General features: G+C 34.3%; 1 protein-coding gene across 2 annotated transcripts; it reads left to right on the forward strand.

The window, feature by feature from the left end:
• The first annotated feature begins 8136 nt into the window (after positions 1–8136).
• Positions 8137–15631, forward strand: LOC122314903 (phosphate transporter PHO1 homolog 3-like). Of its 2 annotated transcripts, XM_043130550.1 has the most exons (13): positions 8137–8389; positions 8543–9424; positions 10368–10728; positions 10841–10889; positions 12160–12231; positions 12386–12515; positions 12815–12935; positions 13450–13708; positions 13808–13912; positions 14018–14212; positions 14474–14752; positions 14841–14977; positions 15121–15631. In XM_043130550.1, the coding sequence occupies exons 2-13, from the start codon at positions 8833–8835 to the stop codon at positions 15245–15247; spliced, it is 2427 nt and encodes an 808-aa protein (XP_042986484.1). In that variant the 5' UTR covers positions 8137–8389; positions 8543–8832; the 3' UTR covers positions 15248–15631. The 2 variants fall into 2 exon arrangements, with proteins under 2 accessions (XP_042986484.1, XP_042986483.1); XM_043130549.1 differs by having other exon boundaries at positions 8137–9424.
• Positions 15632–23232: the final 7601 nt, after the last annotated feature.

Consider the following 23232-nt stretch of genomic DNA (forward strand, 5'->3'; position numbering starts at 1 on the left):
GAATTGAGGAGGTTAGTAAAAGAACCAAAGGGTGGATAAAACCAAGCTCAGGCTATGTCAAAATAAACTGCGATGCAGCAGTTAGAAAAAAGGAAAAGAAGGTGGGTATAGGGGTAGTTATGAGAGATGAAGATGGAGACTTCTTGGTGGCAGTTGAAGAACAAAAGTTTCACATAGACTTGCCTGTGGTAGCAGAGGCATATGCTCTGAGGAGGGCCATGGAAGTGTGCAGAGAGCTTCGGTTGGTTAAGGTGCAGTTTGAAAGGGATGCTCAAGCAGTGGTAAATGCAGTTAACTCGGTTACAGAAGAACTATCTTTCTATGGTAGTCTAATTGAGGATTTAAAAATTTTACTTAAGCAAAGGAATGGATGGACAGTACAGTATACAAACAGATCCAATAATGAAGTTGCCCATTTATTAGCTAGGGAAAGTCTATCTTTACAGACTAGTTTGGTATGGATTGATAACATACCTGATTGCATTAAGCAAATTGTTGATAAGTAGAGTTCTTGTAATGATCAATGATTAATGAAGTCAGTTTTTCTTTCAAAAAAAAAAATATAGTTATAACTAAATCACTATAACTATATATTTAGTATGAATGTATTATTATATTATTTAAGGTATAACTAAAATATATAGTACTAGTATATATTAATTTATTAACATATTATAAGAGTTATAGTATATATTATAATATAGAAATTATAATATACTAAATCACTATAACAGTATAACTAATACTAATATATAGCTATACTATTAGTCTATTATATAGTCTAAGATTCTCAATTCTAATATAGGCTATATAGCTATAACTAATACTAATATTATTAATACTAATAATGTAAAAAATAGTTATACAAATAGACTGACTCAACATAACTAATATAATATAGCTATACTAAATTACTAATAGTCTAATACTAATACTATTATATAGTTATACTAATCATAAATTCATAATAACTAGATCATTATAAGTCTATAACTATATATATTTAGTATCAATGTATTATTATATTCTTTAATGTATAACTATTAACTATAATATATAGTACTAGTATATATTAATATATTAACATATTATAAGAGTTATGATATAATCATAATATATTATATATCTACATAGAGTATTAGTAATATAGTATTTAATATAACTACATAAAGTATTAGTAATAAGAGTATTACTATTATTTAATAGTATGGCATAGGGTATTAATAAATGTGTGGGGTTTGAAAAGATATAGTAAAATTAGTATATTACATATAGTATTACTATTAATACATATAGTTATTAGTTATAGTATTAGTACTCGTGTATTATTAGTTATAGTAAATAAGTTAAATAACTATTATTAATTTACTATATACTAATAGACTAATAGTATTAGCTAAGGCTGTTCATCCGGATTTCGGACCGGGTATCCGGGTATACTGGCCCGGAATCCGGATTGGGTTCCGGACCGGATATACACGGGTTTTGACCCGGGCCGAAACCCGGATGGATCCGGATTTTAACAACCCGGAATTCTAGGTTCCGGGTTGTACCCTTTTTTTTTTTTTAAACAGAGGCTATATTATTACTTTTTTTTCCAAAAAAACATATTGCTGAAAATCTTTTTTCTTTTTTTTTTTCCTTTTTTTATTGTTTATCTAAAAGCCTATATTCTATTACAATTTTTTTCAAGAATAAATTTTGAAAAACATTTTTTTATATAAAACTAATTATCTTTTTAACTAAATGCATCTAAAAAATAGTAATTCAATATTTATAATATAAAATGCATGCAATACATAATTCCACCCACTTCATTACATCATTTGGTATTTAATTACATTATAAAATACAAAACAACAAGCCATTGTCATAGATTGATCATCTTCAGTCCAATCAGTGGAGTTTCTGCAATACTCTGCCATATCTCCTTCACTGCTCCAGTTGAATCTTCATAGTCAAAGTATCAACTCACCTAATGTTGAATCTTTCATTTGCCATTTGGAGAACACTAACTGACCCCCCCCCAAAAAAAAAAAGAAAACACAAAATTGTTTATGTTTCATACATACCCACAGATAATTAAAGGAAGAAAATCCAAAAATCTAATCATCAAAGCAACCAGATCCAACCCAAACTTCCTAATCAGAAACTTAAAAAAAATGAACAAAGAAAGAAGGCTAGTCAAAGACCCATGGATCCATACCAACCAAAGTTCTAACACAACAAATCCAATCAGAACACCAAATTAAAATAACTAAAACAAAGAATAAACACACCATTGTTCTGGCTTTTGAGTTCCTAGTGAAGTTTTGTTTTGGTTTTGAGAACAAACCACTGCCTATAATGTGATCTGAGACATATGCTATTTCTCAAAACTATTCCAACAATCTCAAAAGAAGCTGATGTCTCCACAACAAATCCATTTACAATAAATTTGAAGAATAGAACAATGCTCCTGAATGGAAATGCTAGAAATATGCTAGTAACTTAGATAACAAGGGTTACAACAGGTTTTTGTACAACAGCAACAACGGCGTACCTTTGGACATTTATCAGAAAAATCAGTTGCTAGTCAACCTGCAAGGGGTTTTGTTTCTCAAGAAATCTAGGCCCAAAAAGATGAATGAAACATCAATTGAAGTATATGTACTAACCCTTTGCAAATCTGAAACATCAAGGGGTTTTGTTAGATCTCCCCGATAGCCACCAGTATCCACTGATTTGGGATCCTTTGCAAATCTGGAAAAAGAAAAACCAAAACAAAACAAAACACCCATAAAACCCTATCCGACAGGTTCCAATAGTTCAGAAAACAACTTCTCTATTCTAGAAGCCCAATATCCACGAGAACCAAAATATGTACAAACCAATCAAAAGCTTGCATATTTGAAAGCATAAACATCAAGAAAATGAACGACAAACAAAAAGTAAACAAAACCCATTGAAATTAAATGCAAAAACCCTAAATGCAAAACTATTTACACATACCAAAATGCACGAAACAGAGGTGGGTATCTGCCAGTGGGTAACCTTCCATCGACTATTCTAGGGAAATTGGCCCCCTGCTGCTCTAGCTGCCCAGCGGCTGATGAAGGCGAGAGAGAATGAGGCAAAGATAAGCGGCGGCTAGGGTTTGTTTCAGAACCTTATATGAGAGAGAGAGAGAGAGAGAGAGAGAGAGAGAGAGAGAGAGAGAGAGAGAGAGAGAGAGAGAGAGGGATATTTAGTCGGGGGAGAAAAGAAAAATAAAGAAACCGGGTACCGGGTTTTTAATCCAGTACCCGGATTTTAAATCCGTACCCGGACCGCATAGGTCCGGGTTTTGCAATCTGGATTTCTGAATCCGGGCCGAAACCCGGAACCGGAATCCGGTTTTACCGGAACCGGAACCCGGAGCCGGATAAAATTCGGCCCGGTTAAACAGCCCTAGTATTAGCGTATTACTAATATATATATAATAGTATAATATATGTATATATATTAAATATATCACAATATAATTACATAAGTAATAAACAAAATGCTATGTGATTAGAAAAAAAAAAGTCAAGGGTGGACCGATCGGACCGGACTGTCCCGACCCTTAGGGAGCTCGGTCCGGTCTAGGGTGGAAAAACTCTGAACCGAATAGGTCCAGTCCGGTCCACAAAACTTCCTCGGACCGGACCAGACTGGACTCACCCCTAATCCGGATTTAAATAAAATCGAACATATCCATCTAGTTTTTAAAATTGAATGCAAATTCAAATGTTTCTAAATACTTAGATTTGGATCCGGATACACAGTCTTAATTTAATGAATTATATTTTTAAAATATTTTGCTTATATTTTTCCTTTTTTCGTTTTTTAATAACAAAATTGGGCACCAAAGTTAACAAAAAAAAAAAAAGGAGATCAAAGAACTTTTGCCATCTATCCGAACAAAATTATATATTTTTCATACTGATCTCTTCAGACCAAAAGAGACGTACTTGGCTGTTTTGAAATAGTACTGATGAAATCTTCAAAGACCCCAGGATTCCTATAGGAAAGATATGTGGATTTATTGACTAAATTGAAAAACATCTCAACTTATCTTATTTAATCATTGTAACTTTTTAAAATTTATACACAAAATATAATATACAATTCATTTTTTTCAAATTCTAAAACAATAATAATATTAAAAAATAATATTCTAATAATATTTTATTTAACTTTTATCTTTCATCTAAAACCTTCTCATTTCATTTCTTAATCTAGGCCATAATGTGTTAAGACTTACTGGGCAGTGGTCAATGCTGATTATTTTGGGAAATATGGTCCATTTTTTGTTTTTGATAGGAAATAAACTTCAATTCATTCATGAAAGAAGGAAGTTACAGTTGTGACTGATAAGTACAGGTAACAAGCCCTGATTACAATTCAACTGCTCATCTATTGTTGGCTCCCCCACACATAAATCTTATTGTACCAGACATTGTCTTAACTTCAAAAGCTCTTTAGTTACAACACCATTATGAGATGCGAGACTCTGTAGTAACAGAGATGTCCATCTTGACTTGTCTGAGAAAAAATACCATCCAAACCCCATCCTCCAAAGGAGAAGAGGGACTCACAAGCCTCTCCTACGGAGAGGGACTAGCTTGCTATGGATAATAAAGTCTAATAGTCTATTTCTATTTATTTTTAAAAAACATAGGTGAACAAAACATTGAGACTAAAAAACATTAAAAAATAAAAATACTATGGCTCCAATAGGCTATCATAGTCACTTAGTCCATTTGTTTTCCCAATAAGCTCTCCACGCTGTCTGCCCAACAGGCTATCATTGGCACTTAATCCATCTGTCTGCCCAACAGGCTCTCCACACCATCTGCCCACTATCTTTTTGTTTGTAAGTGCTCGACAACCCCATAGTCTTGCAGCAAGCATGCGTGGGTGTTGTAAAAACCAAGTGTGGGACTCCACGTTCTGCTCCCTCCCATGGCCCATAACCAAGTGTAGAGACGCACTTATCCTCCCTAGCTCACTTTGGGATTCAAGCACGGCCCAAAGCAGCCCAGGCGCACTACTCCTTTTGCAACGGTCCTCCATGTTGGAATGATCTTTAAGAACGGTCCATTTTTTGGAAGTGGATGGTTCATTTTTTGCAATGATTCAAGCATGGTCCATTTTTTGTTTGGAAGTTATGTACTTCGGCCATGTTTCTAATAACGATCTTTAAGAACCTTAAAACCATTCAACTGGCTAAAGAGACTAGAGTATTTCAAAGCACTATGTTTTGACTGCAAGGTGGGAAATAGAAAGTTTTTGTTTGAAAGTTCTCAAATATAGAAAAGGCAAGGGAGTGGCAAAAAACGATTCTTAGCCAACCGAGAAAACCCCACAGATGTAGTTAGATTTAGGGACAAATCTTAAAAAAATTGGCCATGACCAAATAAAGAAAATAATGAAACAAAAATATTAAAACTATTCATCCAGATCGAATTTTTTGTTAGTCCGGTTCAAAACCCGAATAATCAGGTGAATTTGGACGAATAACTGTCAAGATTGAAAGTGAGCGGGTAAAATAATGTTTTACCGCTGGGATTTGGTTATGGATACCGAATATTAACTAGATATTTGCATATCCATCTCTCTATTTAAAAAAATTTAAACTCTGTCGTTTTGCAATAAATCTTCCCTCTCTTCGTCTCATACTTGTCTTCTTCTAACATTTTCTTGTTTTCACTTTTCTTCTCAGCTCACTATCTTTTTGTTTGTAAGTACTCGAGAACCCTATAGTCCTGCAGCAAGCTTGCGTGGGTATTGTAAAAACCAAGTGTGGGACTCCACGTTCTGCTCCCTCCCATGGCCCATAACCAAGTGTAGAGACGCACTTATCCTCCCCAGCTCACTTTGGGATTCAAGCATGGCCCAAAGCAGCCCAGGCGCACTACTCCTTTTGCAACGGTCCTCCATGTTGGAATGATCTTTAAGAACGGTCCTTTTTTTGGAAGTGGATGGTTCATTTTTTGCAACGATTCAAGCACGGTCCATTTTTTGTTTGGAAGTTATGTACTTCGGCCATGTCTCTAATAACGATCTTTAAGAACCTTAAAACCATTCAACTGGCTAAAGAGACTAGAGTATTTCAAAGCACTATGTTTTGACTGCAAGGTGAGAAATAGAAAGTTTTTGTTTGAAAGTTCTCAAATATAGAAAAGGCAAGGGAGTGGCAAAAAACGATTCTTAGCCAACAGAGAAAACCCCACAGATGTAGTTAGATTTAGGGACAAATCTTAAAAAAATTGGCCATGACCAAATAAAGAAAATAATGAAACAAAAATATTAAAACTATTCATCCAGATCGAATTTTTTGTTAGTCCAGTTCAAAACCCAAATAATCAGGTGAATTTGGACGAATAACTGTCAAGATTGAAAGTGAGCGGGTAAAATAATGTTTTACCGCTGGGATTTGGTTATGGATATCGAATATTAACTAGATATTTGCGTACCCATCTCTCTATTTAAAAAAATTTAAACTCTATCGTTTTGCAATAAATCTTCCCTTTCTTCGTCTCATACTTGTCTTCTTCTAACATTTTCTTGTTTTCACTTTTCTTCTCAGCTCCTAACTCTAGTAGAGTTTCACCATGTTTATGTGGTCTTTTTTAGTTTTGAGAGGCAGTTTCATAGCTTTGAGAGATGAAAGAAATGTAGCAGTTCTGATACTTGTTACTCCAGAAAATTTCAAAGCCAAGAGTGAGAGAAAATTAGAGAAAAGAGAAACAAAGAGTGAGTGGGGATAAAAGGATGTGATGCGTTAAGTTGCGATTTAGATAATATGATTAAATAAGATGGTTTTAACTTTTTATGAAAGTTGAATGTTGAATAAAATATTTTTAGAATATTATTTTTTAATATTATTATTATTTTAAATTTGGAAAAGTTGAATTTTTTATTATATTTTATATGTAAATTTAAAAAAATTATAATGATGAAATGAGATTAATTATTCACTATTCAAACTGGACCTAAGTGTTGAAAACTAACACGGACAATGAGAAGTGATTTGATTCGGTGAGAGAGAAGAGAGGTAGTATTAGATGTTTGGATAATGAGATGAGATCGTTTTAAATGAAAGTTAAAAGTTAAATAAAATATTATTAGAATATTTTTTTAATATTATTATTTTAAAATTTTAAAAAAATTAAATTGATATTTAAAAGAATTAAATTGTTTCTTATATTTTATATAAAAATTTAAAAAATTTATAAAAAATAAAATAAAATAAGATGAGATCAGAATGTTATACAATTGTCTCTTTATACATTTTTATTTCAAATCTTATATTTTATTTTTTGTGTTATGAGTTTTTTGAAGTGAAATTTGGAGCGGTAGTTAAATTAAAAGATTTAAGTTGGGTTTGGATGTTGAGAAGTATTGAAGTATGTTGTGAATAGTAATAAAAGAGTAGGTAAAAAGTAATAATTAAATAATAAATAATAGTGAAGTATATTAAAAAATATTGAGAGTATCTCAACACCCAAAGCTTGTTATTGAGAATGAGAAAATATTGGGAGCAGTTACTATTCACCACTCCACACTACACATCCTATAAAAAATATCCATATATTCTATGAAAATCATTTCTACATCTTATAAAAAGTTATAAGTGTGTGGTATGAAAATAAATAGTGGCTGATGCATAATAAATCTCATATTAAAAAAGTAGTTATTAATAAAATTATATATTTTTCAATTTTTTTAATTATTAAAAATGTTAAAAAAATAATTTAAAGCCAATCATTTCTATGGCACAGGAGAGAGTGAGAGGTACTATTTAGTGCTAGGGCCACCGCTGGGGTTCCGCTAGGCTAAAATTTTTTTTTATTTTTTTGTTTTTTTTTTCACATCATTTTTTTTAATGTTTTTAAATATTTAAAAAATATAAAAAATTCATAATAATATTAAATAATTTTTACTTAATCACTAAGAAAGAAAGAAAGAAAAAAGAAAAAAAAAAAAAAAAAAAAAAAAAAAAAAAAAAAAAAAAAAAAAAAAACTGGGAGCGGTACCGCTCCCAGCGATCTAGCATTTTCCTTAGTATTTACACTATTGTCAGAGTAGTGGTAATAGGAGTACTGTCACAATAAATGGCGGAGCCAATAATGGCAGAGCTGCAAAGCTGATATCACTGTACCTCCCTGCGGCAAAGCTGCAAAATCCTCAGGAAAATTATCGCTTGAACTTTTTCTGTGTCTGCATTTCTCTCTGTTCTGTTTGAAAAATGGCTCTCTTTGTATTACAAAGTTTGCTCTACAATATTACTGTTATAGTGATTTCGTAAACGGAAACAGAGAGCTAGGCCATGAACTTTTGCTGAAATTCCTTCTCACTAGTCATTACCCATCACAATAACGTTGGTTGCATATCTATTTCGGTTCTGTCTGTTTCAGCTGGTCACTGTTTCATATTTCTCTCTTTAGTGAAATTCCTTAATCAAGTTGTTCTAGCTTCTGATTAATTGCTTTGTTTTTTTTTTTTTTTATGAAAACTTTTTGCTGGGATTTAGGAGGTTGGTGAAGGCGCGATCAAGCCTCTTGCTTTTTGTTCCGACCATTTCTAACTTTTTGCTTTTTGTTCCGACCATTTCTAACTTTGCCCCGCCAAGAGAAAATGAAAGAAAAGAAGCAAGGGTTTCTAAAATGGAAGATTTATAAGAAGGAAGATGCAAGAGAGTTCTGAGATAGCACTTATCATCAAAGGTGTTGGCTCCCGCGCATTAAATCAGACTATCCAGCAGCCAACTGTTGCTTCGATTGCAGTATCAGTAGTGCAGTCTGCAGCAAAACCCAAAAAACCATGAAATTCGGAAAAGAATTCTTGGCACAGATGGTGCCCGAATGGCAAGAAGCATACATGGATTATGGTAAACTCAAAACCTTGTTGAAAGACATCCTACGATTCAAACAAAGAAACCGGCCACCGGCCACCCCGGCCGGCCTAAAGCGAAAGCTCACACTTTACAGAGCTTTTAGCGGCCTTACACAAAGATACAACCACTACCCCACAAGCCCATCCACTACTAGCGATGATGATCATGATATTGAAAGCCAAGCCATTCTCGTAAATTCAGTGAACCGGGATGGCTCGCAAAGCTATCAAACTACGTTTCTAATGTCCTCCGACGAAGGGGGAGAGTACGAGTTAGTTTACTTCAGGAGGCTCGACGATGAATTCAATAAAGTGGAGAAGTTTTACAGGTCTAAGGTGGAGGAGGTGACGAAGGAAGCGGATATGTTGAATGAGCAAATGGATGCTTTCATTGCTTTTCGAATAAAAGTAGAGAATCCTCAAGGCTGGTTTGATAGATCAGTTGAGATGACTCGTCTTGCTTCAGATGTTGTAACTTCTGCAGCTACATTGGCGGCTTCATCATCGAGAGGGGCCAGTAGTAAGTTTTGTATATATGATTATGGAAAATGATGTATACTTACTGCTCATCACATTTATTTATTTTATTTTATTTATAATAAATAATTTAACTTATTCATTTGGTTATACATTTCGTTTCATTCATAGAACTTTTTATTAAAATTTAAATAAAATATTATTATAATATAAATTTTATTTTAAAATTAAAAAAATTAAATTAATTATCATATTTTATAAAAAATTTTTAAAAAAATTATAATAATTATACGAGATGAGATAATTTAATTTTAAAAAATTTTATTCATAAGCCTCATACATTACATATTACTAATTTTATTATTTTTTTTATTTTTTTTTCTTTTCAAATATGTGATTTATAGATGATTAGTAGAATAATTCAATTATTTTAAAAAGAATAAAAATAAATAAAATTTTTAAAAATAAAAAAATAAAAAATTATGTGATGTATGGTGTAAATGCTTATAAATAGTAAAGTTCTTTAATTTTATATAAGTACTAAATTTGTCCTTAATTTAGTAAGAATAAAATAAAATAAAATAATAAATAATAAAAAATAATTTTAAAATATGTAAAATTTAAGCTAAAATAAATAGCATTGTGGCTATTAATTGAGGGATCTGTTTTTTCAATTATAATTTCAGATTGGAAGGTGCTACTCCCAGGAGTTCACCGAAACACTCACCTAACATTAATTCATCTTTTTTCTGTTTTTTTTTTTTTTTAATTTTTGTTAATTCATTAAATATTTCAAAAAATAAAAATAAAAATCAGAAATCCAATAAAAAATATTTACTTTAACTATTAACTATTAAGTAAATAATAATAATAAAAAAACCTATAGTCGGTGGCCACCATCGAGGAGCAATTCCCTTTCAGGCTGTTAAAGAAGAGCTTAGTTACAAAAGAAGATTGAGTACTTCTTTCAAATGGCATATGTGCAGGAAGACTTATCATGTCGATGGATGTGATTGAAGAGGGGGAATCGAATAGCCATGGAAAATCAGATGAATCAGGTGATCAGGGAAAAGATGAGGACAAGACCATTGATGTTGTCAATCAAAAGGTTCAAGAACAGAAGCCGAACAACATCAGGGCCAGTAGACCAGCTCCTTTGGAAGTACTTAATCGTGTGAAAATAAACAACACCCTGGAGACTCCTCGCTCCACCATTAAGAGCTTACTCCATTATCCCATGCAGACGGAGCTGAAATTCAGCAGGGAAAATCTTAGGAAAGTTGAAGAACAACTTAAGCGGGCTTTTATTCAATTTTACCAGAAGCTTCGGCTTCTCAAAAGCTTCAGGTATTAGACATATATTGCTAGTTTTTTATTAGATCTAGTTGGATTTTTCTTGTCTTCTTCTTTTTCTTTTCTTTCCACTAACGAAGTAGATACTTTTCCATGAATGAGACAGCTTCTTGAATACACTGGCGTTTTCAAAGATCATGAAGAAATATGATAAGGTATTTTCCCTCACCAAAAAGAGTAAACTTCTTTTCCAATTGGGCGCTCATGCATATTTTAGCCAAGACGTTACTGGCAAGCTTAGAGCATTTTCATTGGATTACAAGTTCAAATTTTAACTAATATTACATGAGTTTGTATTTGTCGTCTATTCCATTCAAATCCTATCTCCATTATTCATTTACTTTCTATATAATAACAAAATAATATTAATTTAATAATTTTTTTATCAAATTTATTTTTATGACATTTTATAGTTAATAATTACATTCTAATTAAATTAATAATTAATAATCTAATTAATATTAACTAATTAATTTATTTTTATCACATTTAATATTTAGTAATAATAAATTGATCCAAATTTCTCAATTACAAAAAATACCTAAATATTTGGTGAGAAGAGTGAGAAATGAATATTATAGTGTTTGGCTAAGTTACTGTTACTAACGTATTTGACATGTCTAATTCAATGTGAGGGTGTTTATCACATTGAGAGTGCTGTTAGAAGATGGAAAAATAATGTTTGGATTGATAAACGATCTCAGATCATCTCATTTTATTATTATAACTTTCTCAAATTCACATACAAAATATAATAAATAATTTAATTTTTTTCAAATCTAAAAAATAATAATAATATTTTATTCAACTTCCATCTTAACTTATCTTTTCCCAATTCATTATCCAAACCACACCTTAATCATTAACTATCTTAAAAGTTTGAGCTAATACAAAGACATGAATTCAATCATTTGCATGTTAACATTTTATACACTTGTGTACGAGTCAAACTCTCCGTAATAAGTTGATCTATCATACATGAAATATACAACTGAGATTAGGAAAAAGTACAGTGGAGTCGGGACCATTATTCAAGTATTATATACGTTCTTATCCTATAGAGAAATTATTTGTATAAGCCGACTAGTAAAATAAACAGCAATAGATACAATAGCAATGATTTGTGATTCCGTAACACCCAAAAATTATTGGAATTAATAAAAAAAAGTTTTGTTACTTTCCTAATCATATCTCTTCACTTTTTCAATAACCAGGGTCCTTTGTTTTTTTTGTGTATTTGGTTATTTAGAAAAACCTCTTTTTGGGAGAGGACTAGATTATTTCTGTGTAACTATATGAGAGACATAAATTGGAGGGGCATCTATGATCTATGGTTAAGTCAAATTTATATAGCAAGCCTTTTCTCGTTCTCTAAGAGTTAAACATTGATATTTTGGTCCTTCAATTTATACCCTAACATTGCAGATTACTTCAAGGGATGCATCAAAATCCTACATGAAGATGGTGGATAAGTCCTTCCTCGGAAGCTCCGATGAGGTGAGATTTCTATATTCCTAGGCAAAGTACATGAAAGCAGAGAAGGATAATTCCACCTTAAATGAATGTTCACTTTCGAGAAGATTGCTACTTGCTTTGTCCAATTCTGCTATTTCCTTCTAGTCTGATATATATAAGCCACTTGTTATTGTAGGTTACCAAGCTTATGGGAAGGACTGAAGCTGCATTCATCAAGCATTTCTCCAACTCTAACCGCACTAAAGGCATGAACATCTTAAGACCCACGGCAAAGAGAGAAAGACATAGGACTACATTTTCCATGGGTAAGATGTAGTGAAAGTATTCCATCTCATCTTATCTCATTATTAAATTTTTCTTAAATTTCCACACAGAATATAATAAATAATTCAACTTTTTCAAATTCCAAGACAATAATAATATTAAAAAAATAATATTCTAATAATATTTTATTCAACTTTCAACGTTTATTTAAAATTATCTCACCTCATCTTATCTCACTATCCAAATTGCACCTTAAACTTCTTAACAACAAAGAAATTATGGGGATAAATCTAATGTCCATTTCTTTTCCTTTGGATCTGTTAATTGGAAAACTTTTCAGGTTTTTTTGTTGGCTGCACCGCAGCTCTGATATTAGCTCTTATTTTAATTATACACGCTCGTGATATAATGAATAAGGAAGGGGCGACCGACTATATGGAGAACATGTTTCCCCTGTACAGGTAACTTTCATTTCTCTCTAGGATTACATCTCCACTCATCAAATTTTTTAAGAACTGTATGATCCTTCTTCCATGTTGAATTTAAGCGTCTATAATATTGATTATTCCAAAAAATATTTAATTGAGAATGAGAAGATAAATGTACAATTAGGATTAGAACTAAGGATCAATACTTTTACAGCATATAAAAAATTAATGGGAAGGAAAGAGAGAGAAAACATGTGTTGAGAGAATATAAATGGATTAGGAAAACAGTCATTTGACTCGGCAAGTTTTGTGCTGGCCTATCAACTTGGATAAACTCTTTTCCCTCAAGCTGGGAACTATCTCTGTGAAAATTTATGCCCTAGTTAAATCACAAGACCAGCATATATATATATATAGGATTCGTTGTGAGCACCTTTTAGCTTTTAAAAATAAAAGATTCAGATGAATATACTTTCAATTGGCCAAGAAAGAGGAAATTAAAAACATTCTCTAGTTTTCCAATGTTAAAATCCTTCCTCGCTCGCAGTTTGTTTGGCTTCATAGTTCTGCACATGTTAATGTATGCTGCCAACATATACTTCTGGAAGCGGTATCGAGTCAACTATTCCTTCATATTCGGCTCCAAGCAAGGAACTGAGTTGGGCTACCGACAAGTTCTCCTCCTCAGCTTTGGTCTTGCAGTACTAGCACTAGCTAGTGTCCTCTCAAACCTTGACATGGAAATGGACCCAAAAACAAAAGATTACAAAGCATTGACAGAACTTCTGCCTCTCAACTTGGTTCTTGTAAGATCGTATATGTATAAGTACATTACCTGCTTTTTTCCCATCTAATTCTGAATATATATACAGTACTGAACTTTATCCTCTCTTTTTGATCTGCAGCTTGTAGTTATCATATTATTCTTTCCATTCAACATACTGTACCGTTCAAGTCGTTTCTTCTTCCTCAAATGTCTCTTTCATTGTATCTGTGCTCCTTTGTACAAGGTATCGTGGTTGACAACTGATCACGATGCAAGAGATTAATGAAATGGAACTGAGGTGGGTGTTTGTAATTATTAATAAGCATTTGTGAATTTCTTTATATGACAGGTCACGCTCCCAGATTTCATCTTGGCGGATCAGTTTACTAGCCAAGTGCAAGCCTTGAGAAGTTTGGAGTTCTACATATGCTACTACGGTTGGGGAGACTACAAGCATAGACAAAACACTTGCAAAGACAGTGACGTATTCAAAACTTTCTGGTTCATTGTTGCAGTGATTCCGTACTGGTCTCGACTCCTTCAGGTTCCCAACTCACTTTTACAGAATAATTTAAGCTGTTGAGACAAATAGCTATTTATTATATTGCATTCAAACAATAGTCTTGAATTCCAACATCGACTAATCTACTCCACTTTCGATTAAAATAGATGGGACTGCGTGCCTTTTGGCATGCAATTGATGCTTAAGTTTTTAAAACAAGTGATAGTTTAACACTCAATTTCTTCTTTTGCCACAACTCATAATGATTATTGTTGCAAGGACTTATTCCCTCCTCTTTTTCAGTGCCTCCGTCGCTTATATGAAGAGAAAGATGCTATGCAAGGATACAACGGTCTGAAATATTTTCTGACAATTGTGGCTGTTAGCATGAGAACAGCTTACAGTCTCAACGAGGGATTGGGTTGGAAGACGGTAGCATGGATTTTCTCAGCCATTGTAGCAATTTTCAGTACATATTGGGACCTTGTCTTTGACTGGGGACTCCTGCAACGGCAATCTAAGAACCGATGGCTGAGAGACAAGCTTCTGATCCCTCACAAAAGTGTATATTTTGGAGCCATTGTGAGTAAACAACTTCAACTGGAGAGTCTTTTTTCATCAACATCTGACACTAAATCATCTTTTTGTAATTTCATGGTAATATATGCAGGTGTTGAATGTCGTCCTCAGGTTTGCTTGGTTGCAAACTGTTTTGGGTTTGGAAGTGTCTTTCTTACATAGAGAATCTTTAATCACCATTGTAGCCAGCCTAGAAATCATTCGTCGTGGGATTTGGAATTTCTTCAGGTAACCAAGATCGTTGGTCATTTTGGAGTAAAATTTCTAAAATGTTTATGTAAGCTTAATTTTTTATGGATAAGCAAGGGGACTATTCATGTTGAGAATTTGCGGAAATTTAAATGTTTTCAATCTCTTGTGATTTACGTCAGGTTGGAGAATGAGCATTTGAACAATGTTGGCAAGTACCGTGCATTCAAGTCTGTTCCCCTACCCTTCAACTATGATGACAACGAAGACAATGATGAGCAGGAATTAAGGTCAGAGCTAGCACACTGAAAACAGGGAGAGAAAATCATTTATTTTTTGGTCCACAGTCCACTATATTACTTGTGAAGGCAGTCCACCAGAGTCTCATATGACGTATTTTTGTTCAATTAAATTCAATTTCATCATCAACGAAATTTCAAATGCAAAAGCAAGGTAGTAGTGATATTGCCAAACTATTATGAGATTTCTGCCAATGTATGATGCCTGCTCAACAGCGGCATTCTTTGATCTTGAATAACATAGGAAGTACAAACTCTTGAAAAAAAAATTTGGCACTACAGTTCCTGATCTGTATATTGAAGTGTCCAGTGGGGCAAGGGACAAATATTTGTTGCTTGATGTTATCTAGTTGTAAGCCTGCTAATCCTACCACTATAAACCTTCAAATTTGCATTCTCTTCTGACTCATGGAATGCATTCACCACAAGTAATAAGAACCATTAGACTCAAGATTGAAGGTTGCTCACATCAAAGGCAACAATGCATTTTATTCGACTAAGAGTATTGGCAATGGCCAGGTTATTGCTAAGTCTAAAGTTTAGGTAGAATCTCACTTTTGGCCAGAGTATCAACTTTTAGTTAGATGAGTCCACATTAGACTAGCCATCTTAAAGATAAAATAAAAATATAATATTATATATTTTAATAGTATTTGATATTTTTTTAATATTTTACAAATACACTTCATATATTAATTAATAATTTTATTAAAAAAAATAAAATGTGAATTTATTTCAATGTTGTAATTTGTAGTACTCTTCAATCACACATTTGGCACTTGCAGTTGTATTTAGATAAAATTAATCATGTTTACGTCCTATGTACATTATTATGAATGGCTATGCAAAGAGTGGCAAGAAAAGATAAAATAGATTATTATGAATGGCTATGCAAAGAACGAGAGAAAGAGAGAGGGGGAGGTTGATAAAAATAATAAAATAGTCTGATAGAGGGTGAACAGTGACTAGCCAACAATAGAGAGCACCCAAGAATTACTGTAGCTGAAGTGTTGAGTTTTAGACCTTAGGCTAGTTTAATGTGGAGGCTTTTTCTCATATATAGCTAAAGTTTGAAGTTGCATTGACATTTAGTTAGGCCATTGCCAATGCTCGAAATCAAACAAGAACCTTTCATTGAGGTGCCAAAAGGAAACTCTTTCTTTAAAAACAAGTTGACGAACATATAGTCGGCCTCTAATTGGTCAAGCAAAACTTTGGTTATGATTTTTCATACCATATACCAAGGTATGTTGTTGATATTCTAGTGCATTCCAATCAATTTATTACATTTAAACATAGTGATAACTAATTTATAAAAAGTTAGAAACAAAGGTAAATCATTAAATGTGATACCTTATATGATAAGATAAGGATAGGTAATGTATGAGATCCCACATTGCTTGAGAGGAGAAGTTCTTGCTCTTTATAGGGTTCTAATGGGGCTCCAATCATATCAATGACTAGTCCTTTTAGAATATAAGCCATGTGGTTTTGGCCTTCTATTGAGACGTTACATAAAATCAGGCCTTGACAGATCACTCTTGAAATTGAGAATCCCCAAAGACCAAACTTTCCAAAAAGCACATTAACCTAAGAGTCTAGAGCTTTACCATAAACACTTTTTATATCATTGCGATTTAGGAATGAATCAACTCAAATTTAAGGGGGAACATATCTTTTAATAATACATAATGACATTGGAACCCTTGCAAAGAAAACAGAAGCAATCAGACATAATCTAATTAGCTATGCAACTTAGACCTTTGCTGATAGCAAGAAAAATACCCCACTTTCAATTGTTAGTACATGAAAAATGCCCCACTTTCAACATAACGTTGTAGTGGAGAATTCCTTTTGCACATCATGTTGCAGCAGGAATCCCTTTTACACATCGTGTTCTTTATTTTTTTAGAAGAAAGAAAGACAGTTTTATTAATATGAATGAAATAGATGAAGCCCATGTACATAGAGAGTATACGAAAGAAACACACATCATGTTCTTAAATATTGAAGGTAAATATTATTTACTTTCAACCTTAAGAATAATAAATGGAGGCAAGGAAAAGGGAAACAGACTCATACAATTTGAAATATTCAGGACATACAGAAAACCCCAACTTATAGCTGCAATCATATCGATAAGAATCTAGATCCATACCTTGAGTGCCATCGGTAACCCAAAATACAGGAAGTGACAGAAAATCAATGTACCAAACTTTAAATCAAGAGTAAATTAATGGGAAATCTTGTAGCACTACTTTAGTAAAAAAAAAAAATCCCGCTATAATTGAAGGAAATTGAAAGTTTCACTCAAACTCATAAAGTAACCAGACACTTTTGATAATGAGTTTAGCTACAGAGCAGCCACTGTAGCAGTGCACACATTGTAAACACTGCGTGGCTGCTTCTGGTTTTTGTTTTGTTTTGTTTTTGTTTTTTTTTTTTTTTTTTTTTTAAAATAACGTGATTTTTAATTCAATTTGAAATTTGGTTTCCTATTTTAATCCCCATTCGAATTCATCTTGCGATACACCTTCCTCCTTTGACAGTAACCCACGTTAGCTTTCTCTACCTAGTGCCTCCAACGACACCGTCTTTCTCGTTAGCCCCACCAAGTGGCCTCGCTCCGTCTGCCCAGTTTCACCACTCCTCGCGAGCTCGTTGAACGGAGCAAACTTGAATTGAATCCCGCGAAAACCACCCTCATTCCTTGCCACGAACCCGTGTTGAGTTCCTCTTCCCAGCGCGACCTGACGATGGCATCTCTTTGTTCAGTGCCACCTTACAATGCTCCTATGTCTGCCTAGCGTTGCCATTCCCCGCAAGCTGATTGAATGGACCAAACCAGAGACAACTGCCCCAACAGCTCTGTTTCACCAAATGGGTTGCTCAACTTTGTAGGTAAATATTGTACCATTTTCTTGTCCATACTATTATGGTCTTCATGTGTACATTGAGATGTGATGCTTAGTGTTTTCTGAGATGGGTATTGTGGCTTAGGACATGGAGAAAAACAGTGTTCTTTGTGAGCATACAGGGAAGAGGGTGTAATGATGTCTTTCTCTTTTCCCCTTTTCATCAAAGGGTTACTTTTTTGAGAAATTCTTGGCACTGTCCCTAGTAGGGACTGCTTACGCACGACAAAATGAAATGTTTTTGTCCCAAACTTTTCTCAAGCTTGAACTTGCAAGGCTTTCCCCTCTCTCTCTGTAACAGCTCTACTCTCTCTCTCTCTCTCTCTCTCTCTCTCTCTCTCTCTCTCTTTCTCTCTCTCTCTCTCTAATAAATGGAGTTCTTTATGTGAAAGAACCAGGTGGCAAAGTGCATTTCGCCTAGCCCTATGAAAATTTATGCTCTCTTGTTCCCCTTGGTTTATAGTTTACCAACATTGGTTTAAGAACATAAGAGGTCAATAATTTTGGAGTCATTGGTGTCCAACATGATTTACGACAATTGATATGCAGACCTTGGGTGTGTACATTTGTTATTCTATTTAAAAGACAGTTTTGTTTTGGTTGGTGGTTTTGGATTTTTTCCCAATTATTTTATCTAGGTTTTGGTTGATTTTAGATTTGGGAGTTCGATTCTGAGTTCTATTTCTTCATGGCTCTGTTTTGGTTTATAGTTAATTTTTAGTTTTGGAGTTTGGTTGGGTTTTCTTCTAGTTTGTTGACATGGGTTTATAGTTATTAGTGCTTCCAGTCAGATGTATATGAATTCCAAAATGCACTCATCTTAAACTTGTGCTCAGAAAAATTAACTTGACCCAAGTAAAGGTTGTGACAAAAATAATGGAAAACATAGTGGGCTGATTCCATTTCGAATTGAATTGGAAACATCTGTTACAATATAAAGCTTTACAAAATAATATCTATTGACATTGGAATTTAGTATTGGAAATACAACTGAAGCTAAAACAATTTAACACAAGCCATTTGTATTGAACTACAACCAATGCCAATATGCATGCACACATGTCAACAAACCCTTTTCTATCCTGACTTAAGAACTGATGTTGACAACCCACCTATGCATCAAAACATGAATTTGACTGTAGTTAGTATATATTACTCAACAGAGAGACTTGCAGTATGTAACGTATATATTACTCAATAGAGAGACTTGCAATACATAAAATACTATAGGTCAATGAGTCATATTATGCCTAGGATTTCCTTTGCAAGTCCCTAAAACATGAGGTCAACGAGTCATAATGCTTTGTGTTACATTAACACCAATATATAATGTATTTGATCATCTAGGGTTTGAAGTATTGTCTTGTTGAAATATATTTTGGTGGAGTGGATTGCTTGGATATTGTAGGATTTTAGGAGTGGATGCTGCTAAATCACTTAATTATAGTAATTTGCGTATAGATTTTCATTAAACATAAAATAATAGATTTTGCCTAAATTCTCATGTGGAATCATTTTAAAAAAAAATTTATATATATGCGTGTGTTTTAAATGTTTTAAAACTCCTCGGCAATTGTATAAAAAATGGAGGAAAGTGTTGATGTATACAAATTAATCTGGCTTTGAAGGACAACTCTTGCCTCCACACATGAAGTTTCCATCCCCGGCAGACAACTGTAGCTTCTCAACAGATAAGCTACAAATGGGCAGTATGATTGTCATCTTTTCCTTGTGTCGGAAGTAGAGAGAAAATGAGGAAAACATGACACAACGTTACGACAAAGGTGCATCGAGATTTACATCCACCTTGTTCTCTTAGCATCTCTTGAGAAGGTAGAGCTAGCATCTTAATGATGCCACCTACCATACCAACGAAGAGAAATCTGTAAATTTGATGTATGATGGAGAGTAAAATGAGCAGTAAAAAGGTTAACTATATGTTGTAAACATCTATCAGACTAAAGCAAATTAGAGCAAAGGAAATAAACAAACCAAAACCCACTGAAGGGCCAGTAAAGCTCATCTTAGCCACTAAGAAAATTGCACTAACCAAACTGGCTACAGTAATTGATAGTGGAACAGATCCTACACAAATGAAACATAAGTATTCTTGTTATACTATCTAGATCCCATGTTGTAGATCATTCTACGTTTGTATTTCATTTCTGTAGAAAGTGCTTATATTTTCAGATTCTGCATTATGTATGAGAGTTTAATCTTCATTTTTCTTCTTTTGCCATCATGTTCTTTTCCAATAAAGTCTCAAAAGACACTCTTAGTCTTAGTGTGATGGGGGAAGATACTTTTAGTCTTAGTGTGATGGGGGAAGATGATGATGGAATGCCACATAGGCCTTAGACATCAACTTCGCAGTCATTAATGACACCTCCAAATATTGTTTATGGAAATCGATATGTCTACCATGTGAGTAGGCAAGTTGATGTTTTTAGAAACAGAGGGCCAGCGCAATTTGCAAGATGACCCTTAGCCCATGCAGGAACCAAGATGTTTTGACCTGGAGATGCTCGAGAAATGGGAGGTTCATAGTGAGAAGTGCTTACCACTTACAAGGCTCCATCAGAGAAGACAGCAAAGGCCAACCCTCAGCAAAACAGTGCTCTTCAGGTTTTTGGAACAAGATATGTGGCCTTCAAGCTCCTCAAGCCACGAAAAGCTTTCTGTGGAGGGCTGTAAAGGAGTCCCTAGCTACGAATTTGAATCTGTTTAAGAGAAAGGTGTTGAAGTCTCCTTCATGCCCAATATGTCTCAATTATCCTGAATCAGTCTCACATGCTCTCTGGACTTGTGCAGCAGCTCAAGACGTGTGGTCAAAAAGCTCAAGAAGGGTTCAGAAGCTGGATATCCTGAATGGTTCCTTCAAAGAAATCCTAGTGCCACTATGGAACCAGCTGTCCAAGATAGAACTGACAGAAATTGCAGTAACAGCTAAGGCAGTGTGGCAGAGGAGAAACACCTGGATCTTTGAGAATAAATTTCAATCCCCTTCTCAGGTGTCAAAGCAGGTTCATGCTAAGATGGAAGCCATTGATTCTTGGGTGGAAAGTGGGGTAAAGTAGGTTAAGCACCAGGTGGTATCTGGATCCAAATGGTTTGCTCCTCCACCAGCTTTCTTCAAAGCCAATTGGGATGCAGCCATTGATAACTGTAGTTCCAAAGTTGGGATTGGGGTGATTGTAAGAGACTCAGAAGGTTTGGTCACGGCCTCTCTATGTTCTTCCATTACTCTAACTCCTGATCCTTTGCTTGGGGAAGCAGCAGCAGCACTGAGAGCCACCACCTTGTGTGCTGAACTGGGTTTAACTCATATTTTCTTAGAAGGTGATGCTCTCAATGTGGTTCAGGCTGTCCAAGGTGTGGAAGAAAACTGGAGTGCTGTTGGTATGGTAATTAGAGATGTCAAGTCCTTGTTGTCAAGGTTCCAAGAGTGGTCAATTCATCATGTTCCTAGAGAGTTGAATGTAATTGCCCATACTCTAGCAAAGTATGCTCTGATTTGTTCAGAGGATTGTATCCTTCTGGAGGATTACCCTCAACGTATCCAGCATTTATTCTAATGAAATGTAGATGATCCTTTAAAAAAAAAAAAAGAAATGGTCTTCGACATAAATTAAGATTTAGGAGGTACCAATTGTAGAAAAGTAAATATTCTGAAGCTCACAATGGAAATGTCAACACACTTGTATTGATTTGTTTGGTAACTTTTTATACAGACGTTTACAAACCTATCTAAGGAATTTGTATAGCTATGGAAATATCATGTACATCGGTTACATCAATTGCAAGCCATGATACTTGGCTTGATGATTACTGCAAATCACTTCCAGATTTGTTGTTGAATTTGAATCTTATTCTTGTCTTGTGTCACTTTCCTTAATATGCCCCCGCAAAATTGAGCTTTCATCGGCAAGACCAATTTTGGCTCTTAGAAATTTTGTGCGTTCCCGGGATAGTGGCTTAGTTAGTATATCAGCCAATTGATCTTGAGTATGAACATGATGCACTTTAAGTGCACCTTTCTGAACTTGATCACGTACAAAATGAAGATCAATTTAAATATGTTTCATTCTTGAATGTTGGACCGGATTGAAGTTGAGATGAGTCGCTCCAAGATTTTCACATAGAAGAGAAGGTGGCACCTTTAATGAAAAACCCAGTTCTTGAAGAAGGGCAAGTAACCACATTGTTTCTGATGCACCATTGGCTAGCGCTCGATATTCTGCTTCTGTGGTGGACCGAGCAACAACTCGTTGTTTTTTTGAACTCCATGAGATAGGATTGCAGCCCAGAAATGTTATGTAAGCTGATGTGGATGTTCGATCATCAATATTTCCAGCCCAGTCTGCATCAGTGTAGGTTGTTAAGCATGGTGCTGCAGCTGACTTGAGATGAATACCGTGAACGATTGTCTTCTTGAGATATCGAAGAAGTCTCTTAGTAGCAGTCCAATGAGTGACTGTTGGCTTGTGCATAAATTGAGAGAGCTTATTAAAAGCAAAAGAGATGTCGGGCCGAGTAAGAGAAAGGTATTGTAAGCTACCAATAACACGCCTATACTTTGTGCTGTTTACAGCAGCCATGCCATCTACCAAGTGAATGGATTGAGTGGTTGACAGCGGGGTAGAGACATCCTTTGCACCAGCCATGTGTGTGTTCTCCAAGATGTTATGAACATACTTATGTTGGGAGAGAAATACACCTACAGTAGTTGGTATAACTTCCACTCCTAGGAAGTAATGAAGGGAACCCATATCTTTCAAAGAAAATTGGTCACCAAGTTTGGTAACAACATGAGCTACAAACTTCTTGTCATTACTCGTAATGACTAAATCATCAACATAAACAAGGAAATAGCAGATAATGGAATCATGGCGATAAACAAAAAGAGAGGAATCAACTTTAGAATTTTGGAACCCGAGTGCTAGAAGAGCAGTTTTTAATGCTGAATACCAGGCCCTTGGAGCTTGTTTGAGATCATAAATTGCTTTCCTTAGCTGGCACACATAATCAAGTCGAGACAAATCTTTGAAACCCGGAGGTTGCATCATGTACACAGTTTCAG

The sequence above is a fragment of the Carya illinoinensis genome, chromosome 7 (assembly GCF_018687715.1).
Source record: "Carya illinoinensis cultivar Pawnee chromosome 7, C.illinoinensisPawnee_v1, whole genome shotgun sequence".
Lineage (NCBI taxonomy): Eukaryota > Viridiplantae > Streptophyta > Magnoliopsida > Fagales > Juglandaceae > Carya > Carya illinoinensis.

Coding starts and splice junctions, on each gene's coding strand:
- LOC122314903 (XM_043130549.1), top strand. CDS start 8,833: ATGAAATTCGGAAAAGAATTCTTGGCACAGATGGTGCCCGAATGGCAA. Junction 13,913..14,017: donor TCTGTGCTCCTTTGTACAAG/GTATCGTGGTTG, acceptor TTTATATGACAG/GTCACGCTCCCAGATTTCAT. Junction 14,753..14,840: donor GTGTATATTTTGGAGCCATT/GTGAGTAAACAA, acceptor TAATATATGCAG/GTGTTGAATGTCGTCCTCAG.